We start from the raw sequence: 11,421 nt of genomic DNA, 5'->3' as shown, positions 1-11,421 counted from the left end.
TTTTCCGCACACTTTCTTGAAGTGATTGTAGGATTTACAGTAATCGCATTGCTTTCCCCAAGCTGGACATTCCCTTGGACCATTAATGTGGGCTGTACTGCTACCACAGTACCCACATCCACTGCCTTTATCTGCATAACTGTTCCGCCGAAAATTGCCCCGTGAGTTGCCCCGCTGCTGGACTGTGGAACCGCCTCTTCTTACCGCTGCTGCGCCTCTGCGTTGATACCGCTGTATTTGGTGAATGGTGTCTGTTTCTCCTTCTGTATTGGACGCTTGGTGTGTGGCGGGATCAAGTTTGTTTAGTTCGCTTAACTGTGCTTTGGCTCTTTCACTTATGCGTAGTGCATTCAATGCTTTGTCTATTGTGACAATATCCTCCTCTCGAAATAAAGATTCCTTGGCCTTAGTGTCTTTAGACCCCATCACTAATTTGTCACGGATACACTCTTCGACCACAGCTGCGCTGTAATTACAGTCCTTGGCGAGTTGTCGTAGCCTGATATAATACTGATCTACAGTTTCATTCACTAATTGGTGAGCGTGTAAAAATATGGACCGTTCGTATAGAACATTTGTCTTCGGTTTAAAATGGCTATTCAACGCTATTAAGATTCTGGTGTCATCCTGTAAATCTTCCGCAGAGAGTGGTAGGCTTTGCATTATTTTCTTACATTCGGCTCCCATTAACGATCGAAGCCAGGCCACTTTATACGTCGCTGGTTTTCGATTCAATTCCGTGAATATTAAATAATCTTCGTACGCCTCCTTAAAGTCCGCGAAATTCTGAGCTAAATTCCCGGTCATGCACATGGGTGAGGGCATAGGCCCATGAGCTTCCATGATTCTTGGCGCCGATGGCAAGGCAGAATTGTACTCAATATATTGCACACATCACTGACGAATTTTATCTTAAAAACCAGCCACTTCTGACATCATGTTTGTCGTTTATAATAAAGAGTCGTATTATAACTAACAAAATACTTTAATGATCTAAAAGCGTGTCTTACATGCATAGCGTTCGTCAATCGTCTGCCTGCGTTCTCCGTTGTGTCAGACGCCCCCCTTTGCTCTTTTGGTGGCGCCCTCTGTGGTGATCCCAGCAAACATAAAGATACCCATAAACACTTTTCAAATCTTAACTTGCTCAACAAAATCTCTAGTTTGTTTCTTGAAAACCAATGACTTTCGAGGGAGCATTTAGGAATGGTAAATTGAACTTAAGTCCATGGGTGGTTGGGTCAAGCCCAACCTAACACTCTGACAGGAGGTTAATTGTGCAGCCCCAGCCTTTTAGACGAAGCACAAGATTTTCTTTGCTGAAATATTGGAAAGATCGCTTGTTTCCAGCCTGTGCATACCAAGATACTCAAACCTAGGCTTTGAGCCGGCGTAAAAATCACAGACACGAAGGACATGAGAGGAAGTTTCCTCCTCTACAAGGCATGCCCTGCACATAGGACTCTCACTGATGCTTATCAAATGCAGATGTTTATTTAGCTGGCAGTGACCTAAAAGTATACGTAGGCCCGTAACCACCCTGATACTACTCTTAGAAGGACCAGGGATAAACTCTGGCCTGCCTCTGACCATCCGTCTCAAGCCAAAGCTTGACTGATGGCACATGGCTGTGACCCAGGCCATTTGATATTGGAATAGCAGGTTCAGAACCCTTGAACCTAGCCTCCGCACCCTCCTTGGCTAGAATGTCTGCCCTCTCAATACCATGATGCCCCCTATGACCAGGCACCCAATAGATATGAACCCTATTATGGGTGCCCAGTTCTGAAAGCAGATCCAAACAGCTAAGAACGAGCTTAGAAGTAATACTAAACTGATCAAGAGCCTTAAGCGCAGCCTAGCTGTCCAAGAAAATCTGAACAGTCTTCCCTTACCAAAATCGGAGTCTTACTTTAGTAATCGCCAATTAGTCTCAATGTACGATCAAGGATTTTTAAGTATTACATAAGCATAAAAAACTGAGACTAGAATTGTGGGTCCTAAATAAAATCTATTTTAATCTCACTAAAAGAGTTTTATTATATATTTAAATGAAACTCATTTGGAAGAACCATTTTTAGAGACTTGAAAGAAGCTTAATTGAGATTTGATTATGAGTTACAATATTAGATTAAAATAAGAGTTATTTAAGACCACTTTAGTCTCATATGGGGACTCTAATTTTTGTTGACTTGAAAGAAGCTTAATTGAAATTTTATTATGAGTTACAATTTCGGATTAAAATAAGAGTCATTTAAGTCTCATGGTGAAATTAATTTCTGTAGACTTGACACAGACTTAATTGAGAGTTGATTATGAGTTACAATATTAGAAAAAAATAAGAGTTATTTAAGACTTCACTTTAGTCTCATATGGGGATACTCATTTTTGGGGAATTGAAAGATACATAATTGAGAGTTGCTTAGAGGTTACAATTTCATGTTAAAATAAAAGTAATCGAAAATTTCTTGTTAAACTTTCGACTGGATCCTCTTATCTAGCTATTTTTGTAGTGTTATCTAAAATGAATCGCTCACGTGAGGCGCAAATTATATAAATATATGTAGTTGTGTCCAAACAATACACCAAATATTTCATCTGTTCTACTGTACTATACTTCTAAATTATACTCGTATAATCGTATAATTATATTGTAGTAAAGTCCAAACAACTGAATTCATCTTCATGAGTTCTACTATAATGGCCCCTTAAGATTGATATTAAACAGGTACTGGATTGCAACTTGAATCTAGAAGCTTGGTTACAAAATGGACATACGGGATTGGCTTAATAAAGCGCACTTGGGCTACTAAACACTGTTCGAATAGCAAAAACAGTTTTTTTTATAACTATTAACTTTGTTTACCGGAAATTTATAATACATTTTCATTTAGTGTTTGCTGTGGCATATACTGGGAATTCCATGAACATGTCTTCGACTCGGCCCCTCTCCTGCCGAGGCGGGCCCGCACAATGGAGCCCATCGTGTTCTCTGTGCTGGGTATCCGGAAGCTGCTTAGGGCGGTTAAGCCCTTCAAGGCCCCCGGCCCCGACGACATTCACTCAGTCCTACTATGAAACTGTGCAGACGCTCTTGCTGCTTCCCTGACTGACCTATTTCAAATGTCGTACGATGCGGGCGCTATACCCACCCACTGACTGGAGCACCACGTCACCCCAGTTCCGAAAGGAGGCGACAAGTCAGACCCGAATGAGCACCTATCGCCCTCTTGTCCCAAGTCCTCAAGTTAGACGAACGCGTCAACGCCTCCCAGATCACCACACACCTCATTGCACGCAATGTGCTCAAGCCCTACCAGCACGGGTTCCGTAGTGGGTTCAGCACCGAAACGCAACTTCTCTGTTGTATTGAGAACTGGTCCGCCGGCCTCGAGCTTGCTGGAAGAGTGGATATTATATTCCTAGATTTTCGGAAGGCTTTCGACTCGGTACCTCATGAACTTCTTAAGTCTAAACTTCACTCGTACGGGATCCGCGGTAAACCCCTCTCGGCCTATCTCAGTAACCGGAAATTTCGAGTTGTTCTGCCTGGCTACCTGCATCTTCGGGGGTCCCCCAAGGATCGGTTCTTGGGCCGCTCCTCTTCATAATATACGTAAATGCTATCGGAGACAATGTAGTCTCTACAATCTACATCTTCGCCGATGACGTAGCCCTCTTCCAGAAGTTCATAATAAACCCCTTCGGTGGAAGTATTCCATTTCGGTTTATTCATGATAGATCATTCCGCGGCACTCATGGGCTGTACTTAAACGCGTACTACTCGCGGATGGTAATAAGTGTTGTCCCAGCACTTCTTATGACAGAAGTCTACACAGAAGCAAATGGCAGAAACCTCTGCATGAAAAACAATTTTACCCTTGGTTCCAAAAACTTTGTTGCCAGTCCAGTCTAAGCGACTTGTAAAGTAAACACTAAACAGCTTTCAAATTGTAACTTTGCAGCCATGTTGTCAGAACACATCAATAATATCGGTAAATGACAAGAATATTGTCGAAGCAATTTGTTTTGGCTACATTCCCAATTAGCAGACCTCCATCAACCTTTATGTAGTAACCGATAGGCACTCATAATTTCAACCTCCTCTTCAAAAAGATGGAGCGGTAGAATATTCAGGAGCAACTCCAGAGAAGCGCTTGGGGCTGTTCTCTCTACATGTAGCACCTGTAATGCTGACACAGGCGTAATTCAGCCTGAACTGACTTAAGCACCACCGTCGACCAATAAACCACGGCTGCATATGTCAGCATGGGCCTTATTATCATAAACAACCTTTGGGCTAAGACCCCAAGACTTGCTTATGGTACCCCTTTCTCTCCAGAACAACATTTTAGCCTTCTTGATACAAAGATCAAGATGAGGCTTCGATGTTAGTTTACCTCAGTTGAATTGACCAAAATGGTCCCACTGGGAAATCTGGCTTTGTGTTTCGAGTCTCAGAGGTTGTAAACTGGATTCTGCGAGACATAGATAGCAGCATAAATTTTATCCACAATATCCAGGTCTACACACATCTATCCTAATTTTTCCAAGTCTCTTGGTGTGGCGAAATTTTTCTTGAAATAAAAAAAGATTCAACCATTTCATCAGAGGGACTTCCATATATGTACCTCCATCACATTGTTAAACTTTTAGCAATTTCTACTTGGAAGCCCTAAGAGCGTACCAAAATCGCTCACAAATTCATAGCTCTGGGAGTTTCCCAGTGAAAGACGACAACCCAAACGATTCCTGAGATAAAATTTCATAGTGGAGATCGCCACAAATGAATTTTAAAACCCGTTTCAGATCTGTTGATCGGCGAAATTTTTCAGATCAACTTTCATCTATTCCTTACTGGAGCAATTCCCCAGTGGAGTATTGCTAATCTCATCGTGAGCTGCTCTGAGATGGCCAGTGGAGTGTGAAAACTCATCACAAGCACTCGAGGTCACTCACTGGAATAAGGTATATAACAAGTCATAACATACAGGGTGTTTTGAATTGCTCTGACTGAGCATTTTTTTACAGAAACTGCAAGAGATAGAGTTGCGAAATTTTCAGTGTGGGGACGCTTTAAATCCTAAATTTCAGAAAAATCGGAAATAATTTCGGGTTTTTGTAAAAAATATTTTTTCACCGGTAGGTGCTAGAAAAAACGTTGCAATAAGAAAGTTGCTGAGTGCTGTCGAAATGGTTCATTGAAATTGGTTTCATTGGAAAATAACACTTTTTCAAGAAGATATAAGCTGATGAAAAAAACAAGCTGTCCATAGGGGCCAATAGCCTTCGCATTTTTGTACGTAAATGAAAGAAATGTCTGAAAGATTAAATTCCTTAAAAAAAGTACATGTAATTTACCAAAATGCCAATTCAGGCGTACAGTAGGCCAACTACGCACAAAGGTCAAGTTTTTCAAATAGTCTTTAATGTGAAATCTTTTTGTTTTCCACCATTCTCTAACGTTTATTGAGTCTAATCAACATGCCACTAAATTATTCTCGTGATCAGCGTGCTTTTATGGTCGAATTATATGGTGAAGCCAATTGTAACGCGCATAGGGTTAGTGAATTGTTCACCGTTCGATATCCAGATAGAAGAGCAAGCCAAAACACCGTTCTTAGAGCTGTTCGTGACTTTCAGACTTGTGGAAACGCCAATCCCTGATTTCGTGGATCAGGTCGTCAAAACATCAACATGGAAGACACCGTTCTAGCCTATTTTGTTGCGTATCCTCGAGCAAGCGTCAGAGGTCAAGCGACGATCTCAGATTATCGACGGAACTACGTGTGGACCACTCTTCACAATCACAACTTCCATCCGTATCAAGTGACCCTCCACTAAGCTCTGCACGAAGGAGATATGGAACGTAGATTTGATTTCTGCTACTGGCTAATAACCTTGTCTGATGAGAACGCAAATTTCATCAATCAAATGCTGGTGACCGACGAGTGTTCCTTTGGAAGAGATGGGCCTTTCAACCATCAAAACACCCACATGTGGTGTGACGAAAATCCTCACTGGGGTTTTCCTCACCATCATCAACAACAACTCCGACTGAATATTTTTACGGGTTTGCTCGTGGATCGAGTTATTTCCTCCCAGCTCGTCTTAACGGACAACGCTATACTTGGCGCTTTTGCAGAACGAAATAGCAGACGCTTTAGATATTCCGCTGGAAGCTTACAGACAGGTTTGGTACCAGCATGACACCCCACGTACCTAGATGTGTAGTGGAGCATCTTAATAACGAGTTCCCTCAGCGTTGAGTTGGCAGGAACGGTCACGTTCGATGGCCTCCGAGGTCTCCAGACCTAACTCCAATGGAATTTTTCTTGTGGGGGTTCATCAAAGCACAAGTTTACGTGACGCCTGTTGAGAACATCGAAGATTTGCGTCAACGAATCATGTCCAGCCTTCGAACTTGTCACTCCTGATATGATCAGACGCTCGTTTCAAAACATGCTTCATCGCACCTAAACATGTATCGCGGCAAACGGAGGTATCATAGAGCCTCACTTGTAAAATTATCATGTTTATTTGAATAAAATTTTCAATTAAATCTTTCGGACATTTCTTTCATTTACGAACAAAAATGCAAAGGCTATTGGCCGTTATAGACGGCTTGTTTTTTTTTTTCATCAGCTCATATCATCGTGAAAAAGTGTTATTTTCCAATGAAACCAATTTCATTGAACCATTTCGACAGAACTCTACAACTTTCTGAAATTTAGGATTTAAAGCGCTCCCACACTAGAAATAATACCCTGAAAATTTCGCAACTCTATCTCTTGCAGTTCCTGAAAAAATGCCCAGTCAGAGCAATTCAAACACCCTGTATAATTGATTCCTTATTAATTAGTCTAATTTCTTTATCTTTTTTACTGTAATGGGAAGGAATTTTGATGTTCCCACAGTTTCTCTTTTGATACGTTGAGATATAACTAACAATTGTAAGTACATGTAGTTTATTCTACCAATTTATTTGATTAAATTAAAATTGACCAAACGAAGTAACGGATCCCATTATCATTGGCTGTGGTTTACATCATCTTGTTTCTTTTTGTGGTCTATGAAGTTCGCGATGTTATGGTTAATTTATTATATTATGTTAAGGTCTTTTGCTTGGTAGCTCAATTTCAGCTGAAAAATCGATAATTATGGTGGTTATCTACTGATAGCTAAATTTTGTTTATCGAATTTCGTTTTTCTTTTTCTTTGCTATTTTACATTATGCAGTGGCGCACCCGGGGGGGGGGACCCCGGAAGATGAAAAAACAAATAATGACCGAATTCCTCCCAAAACGTTTTTCGGTTTTAATTACAAGTCTTAATTTCTTAATTATAAGCAAAAAACGTTGACTTAACCTCTATTTTTTCGACTGCAGCTTTAGATAGAGGTTAAGCCAGATCTAAAAAAGGGTAGGGAAAGCTTGTATAACATGTAGATTGGCTTAACCTCTCTAATAACATAATTCTGGCGAATATTTTACGATCGTGATTTGACTTCAACAAATCCATCAGTGTTGTACCTATAGGGGCAACAAACTCAAGGAGAACGCAGTTAGCCTTTAAACACGCGTTGTTGTGTACAAATTTCATTGGACGAACCTTGACGCTGAACGTTTTACGGGCGGGGGAAAGACAATTTCCCAATTTTTCCCTTCCGACGGCAGCAGGCGCTAAAGCATCTAACCTATGAAAAATGTACACCAAAAAAATGCATGACTATTGACGGGTTGCGTTCTCCTTGTGTGCGGTGCTGTGTTTGTTGCTCTAGGTTGCAAGTAGAGTTCAAATTGTGGCATACAAAAATTCGAAAACACTCGCAGTATCTCCTTCCAATAACGCAATAGACGCTTCAATAAAACATCTTCGAGGAAATTGCCCTGAAGTAATATTTCCGAGAGCCAGGACCTGCAAGTTACTGTTTATATAGTGCTTGTTGAAATAATGAAAACTTTTCCCTTGTACCAGAGAGTGTAAAGTCGCTTCGCTATTAGAGGCGTCTCTTCCTATTCCGGTCATGTTAAAATTTGTAAGAGATTTTTGAAGCACGCGCTTCATGGGAGATAGTTCTGGTCCTCAAAACGCGATGGCGCTAGTGAAAACATTTCATACTAGGAAGGATCTGGAAAATGTATTTATTTATTCACAAAGAGGGTACATAATACGCTTAAGCCAATAGAGGCTTCTGTGGCGCCCTCTAAAAATACACTGAAACAAAATTACACAAACAATAAATTATTATTTTGAAAAAAAAATGTATACAATGATAGGAAACATGAGGAATTAGTTAATTATCCTTAATCCAATCTCTTAGTTTGACACGAAAAGAACCCTTTGATTGACTGTTGAGGATATCTTGATTCAGTGAGTTCCAGTCGCTTAGAGCCCGAAATGTGAGGTGATTTTGTCGTACTGCGGAGTTCACACGCGGTTTGAATGACCGCTCATGCGGCTGGTATTATTCAGGGTAATTTTTTTTAAAGTGTAGGGAAACGTTGCCATTCAAAATTTCATTACCCTTATGACGGTCAACTGGGTCAAGAAGATTAAGTGAAGAGTTACGGTCAGTAGTATATAAATGAGAGAACGCTCTATGGGGCATCGGGCATCGTGCCCCATAGAAATAACATGGGGTATTATTTTGACGGTATCTCACCGGGCATCATGCCCCATAGAATTAACAAGGTGTATTATTTTGACGACATCTAGAAAAAAAGTACCGGCTCAACATCGATGCGTTCGCCGACCGTAAATGTACCCCACACAATTTACATGGTGTATTATTTTGACAGTTAGAATTAACATAAATAAAATGCTACATTTGAAACTTTTTTCGTCTATATTCAGATACGATTTCTCATAAGTTATTGATGGGGTATACGCGAAACCACTTACTAATAATCATATCAAATTTATCAACGTACCGGCTCAACATCGATGCGTTCGCCGACCGTAAATCTACCGCGAGCGGACACCGTACCCCGAGAACGCTCTATGGGGCACCGGGTAGTAGGGTACCGTACCCCACAGAATTTACACGAGGTATTATTTTGACGGTATCTCACCGGGCACCATGCCGCATAGAATTAACATGGGAATTATATTGACGGTATTTGATGCGTTCGCCGGTCGTTATTGTACTGCGAGAGAGCTGTGAGCACCGTGTCTCATAGAAAATACACGGAGACAGGGATTTGAATATTGCGCCGATATACCCTTAATTTCCAAAGCCTGCTTAATCTGCTGTTTCGAACGTGGTGGAATAATCCTAATTGATTAAGCCGTGGTACAAAGTACAACAAAGTTTACCATAAAAGCCGGAATTTTTCCTTTAAAATATCATTCGGAATTAGGATCCCCGAGTCCCTTGCTACTTGGAATTCTTATATGGATGTAGCTAGTTATATAAACGGCTTCTAAAAATTTGAAAACGTTTGAGGGAATCGTTTCTTATATTTTATAAATTAAAGGTCGGAAGGAAACTCATGCATTATTGAAGTCAACTTTATGAGGTCCAACGATGAGTACGTCGTTAAAGAACTAGCGTTCTTGGTTGTGGAAACTGGGGATAATGGGGTTTACTCCTTTAAACCACCTTTTCCTTACCACGAGCTAAACGTGAAAGACAAGACTGTGCGGTTGGAGAGGACCGGAGGGTATCGCAGGATATGACTTGGAGGGGTTACAGCAACATAAACGGGGTTTCTTTCTATTACGAATATAATGGGGTTTCGCTTATTGGATGATTAAAGCCAAATGAACGAGGTTTTCTTTCTATTACGAATATAATGGGATTTCGCTTATTGGATGATTAAAGCCAAATGAACGAGGTTTTCTTTCTATTACGAATATAATGGGGTTTCGCTTATTGGATGATTAAAGCCAAATGAACGAGGTTTTCTTTCTATTACGAATATAATGGGATTTCGCTTATTGGATGATTAAAGCCAAATGAACGAGGTTTTCTTTCTATTACGAATATAATGGGGTTTCGCTTATTGGATGATTAAAGCCAAATGAACGAGGTTTTCTTTCTATTACGAATATAATGGGGTTTCGCTTATTGGATGATTAAAGCCAAATGAACGAGGTTTTCTTTCTATTACGAATATAATGGGGTTTCGCTTATTGGATGATTAAAGCCAAATGAACGAGGTTTTCTTTCTATTACGAATATAATGGGATTTCGCTTATTGGATGATTAAAGCCAAATGAACGAGGTTTTCTTTCTATTACGAATATAATGGGGTTTCGCTTATTGGATGATTAAAGCCAAATGAACGAGGTTTTCTTTCTATGAAGAATATAATGGGATTTCGCTTAGTAATTCGAATGGGACCTTAAGTTTTGTAAAACTGAAGTATGATATGATTTCATAACATGTAAGATAATAAAATGTAGAGATGATTTAACAATATTTTTAGCGTGGAAAACCTACGTGGTTAATATATGAACGGGCTTTCGTAGCTTGTGAAATTAGGGTGGTTATGTATGAAATCTTGAGAGTGATAATAAATGACACGTGCAAAGTTCGAAATATACGTATAAAAAGAACGTGTTCCAAGCAACTAAGCCAGCAGTTGATTTTAGCCCTCCACTAGTCCTAAGAATACGTCGGAAAAATGTAAGTAAAACGTTATTTACATGTGACACTGAGTGTTTAAAATACACGAGTCGCGTCTTTTGAATAGGTCAAACGATTTTTTATGCATTATTGAATTTAATTTTCTCAGAGCAAATCAAAATTATATTATTAAAGAACTGGCGTATCTAGTTCTGGAAACTGGTGAAAGTGATGTATTTACGTTTAAACCACCGTATCCGAGTTGAGTGACCAGGATAAGAGGCTCTGCTCGTGGATGTCTCGGAATATTTGCGGTATAGAATGGAATGAAAGGGACTATGGACTCGAAGATTTGCGTAATATACTAGCCCGCATTTCACATAAGGCGGAAACCTTTTTGACCAAAGGACTAGAAAAATTTAAATATTTATCAAAAAGTCTCGGGAAAAATGTTATACACGTAGAAGACTTAGGGTGTCCAAAATTAAATATTATTCTATCTGTCCAGTGTCCATTGTCTTGCAAGTATCATAGCAACTGTGATACGAACTGCACCTTATTCAAAGCCCACAGAATTTTACTATGGAGAAATAATACTTGAATGTATTTATATCTAATATTTCTGTATTATATTGAGAAATAAAATCTATTATCAATAAGTGTTTTGTTTTCTTCAATAGACATTTATTTTATTGTTGAAATAAAATTTAGTGGCTTTAGTTCAAAGATCAATTGCACTTGTTTTTTTTAATTCGTTACAGCCTCAAGATAATCTAAGTATGACTTGTGGGGGGTTTTGCGTATTCTTTGCCATTCATCGATGTAGAGGCATTAAAATGTTTAATATA

General features: G+C 39.7%; 1 protein-coding gene across 1 annotated transcript; it reads right to left on the bottom strand.

Moving 5' to 3' along the window:
* Nucleotides 1–1,552: 1,552 nt before the first annotated feature.
* LOC149947550 (uncharacterized) lies at nt 1,553–3,736 on the bottom strand. The gene is made up of 2 exons (XM_090170906.1): nt 3,558–3,736; nt 1,553–1,805 (listed from the first exon to the last, which is right to left on the bottom strand). The coding sequence occupies exons 1-2, from the start codon at nt 3,734–3,736 to the stop codon at nt 1,553–1,555; spliced, it is 432 nt and encodes a 143-aa protein (XP_090027032.1).
* Nucleotides 3,737–11,421: the final 7,685 nt, after the last annotated feature.

Source organism: Leiobunum rupestre, chromosome 4 (assembly GCF_980474605.1).
Source record: "Leiobunum rupestre chromosome 4, qqLeiRupe1.1.hap1, whole genome shotgun sequence".
Taxonomy (NCBI): domain Eukaryota; kingdom Metazoa; phylum Arthropoda; class Arachnida; order Opiliones; family Sclerosomatidae; genus Leiobunum; species Leiobunum rupestre.
Note: the sequence above shows the minus strand (reverse complement) of the source record. Positions and strands in the feature narration are given on the sequence as shown.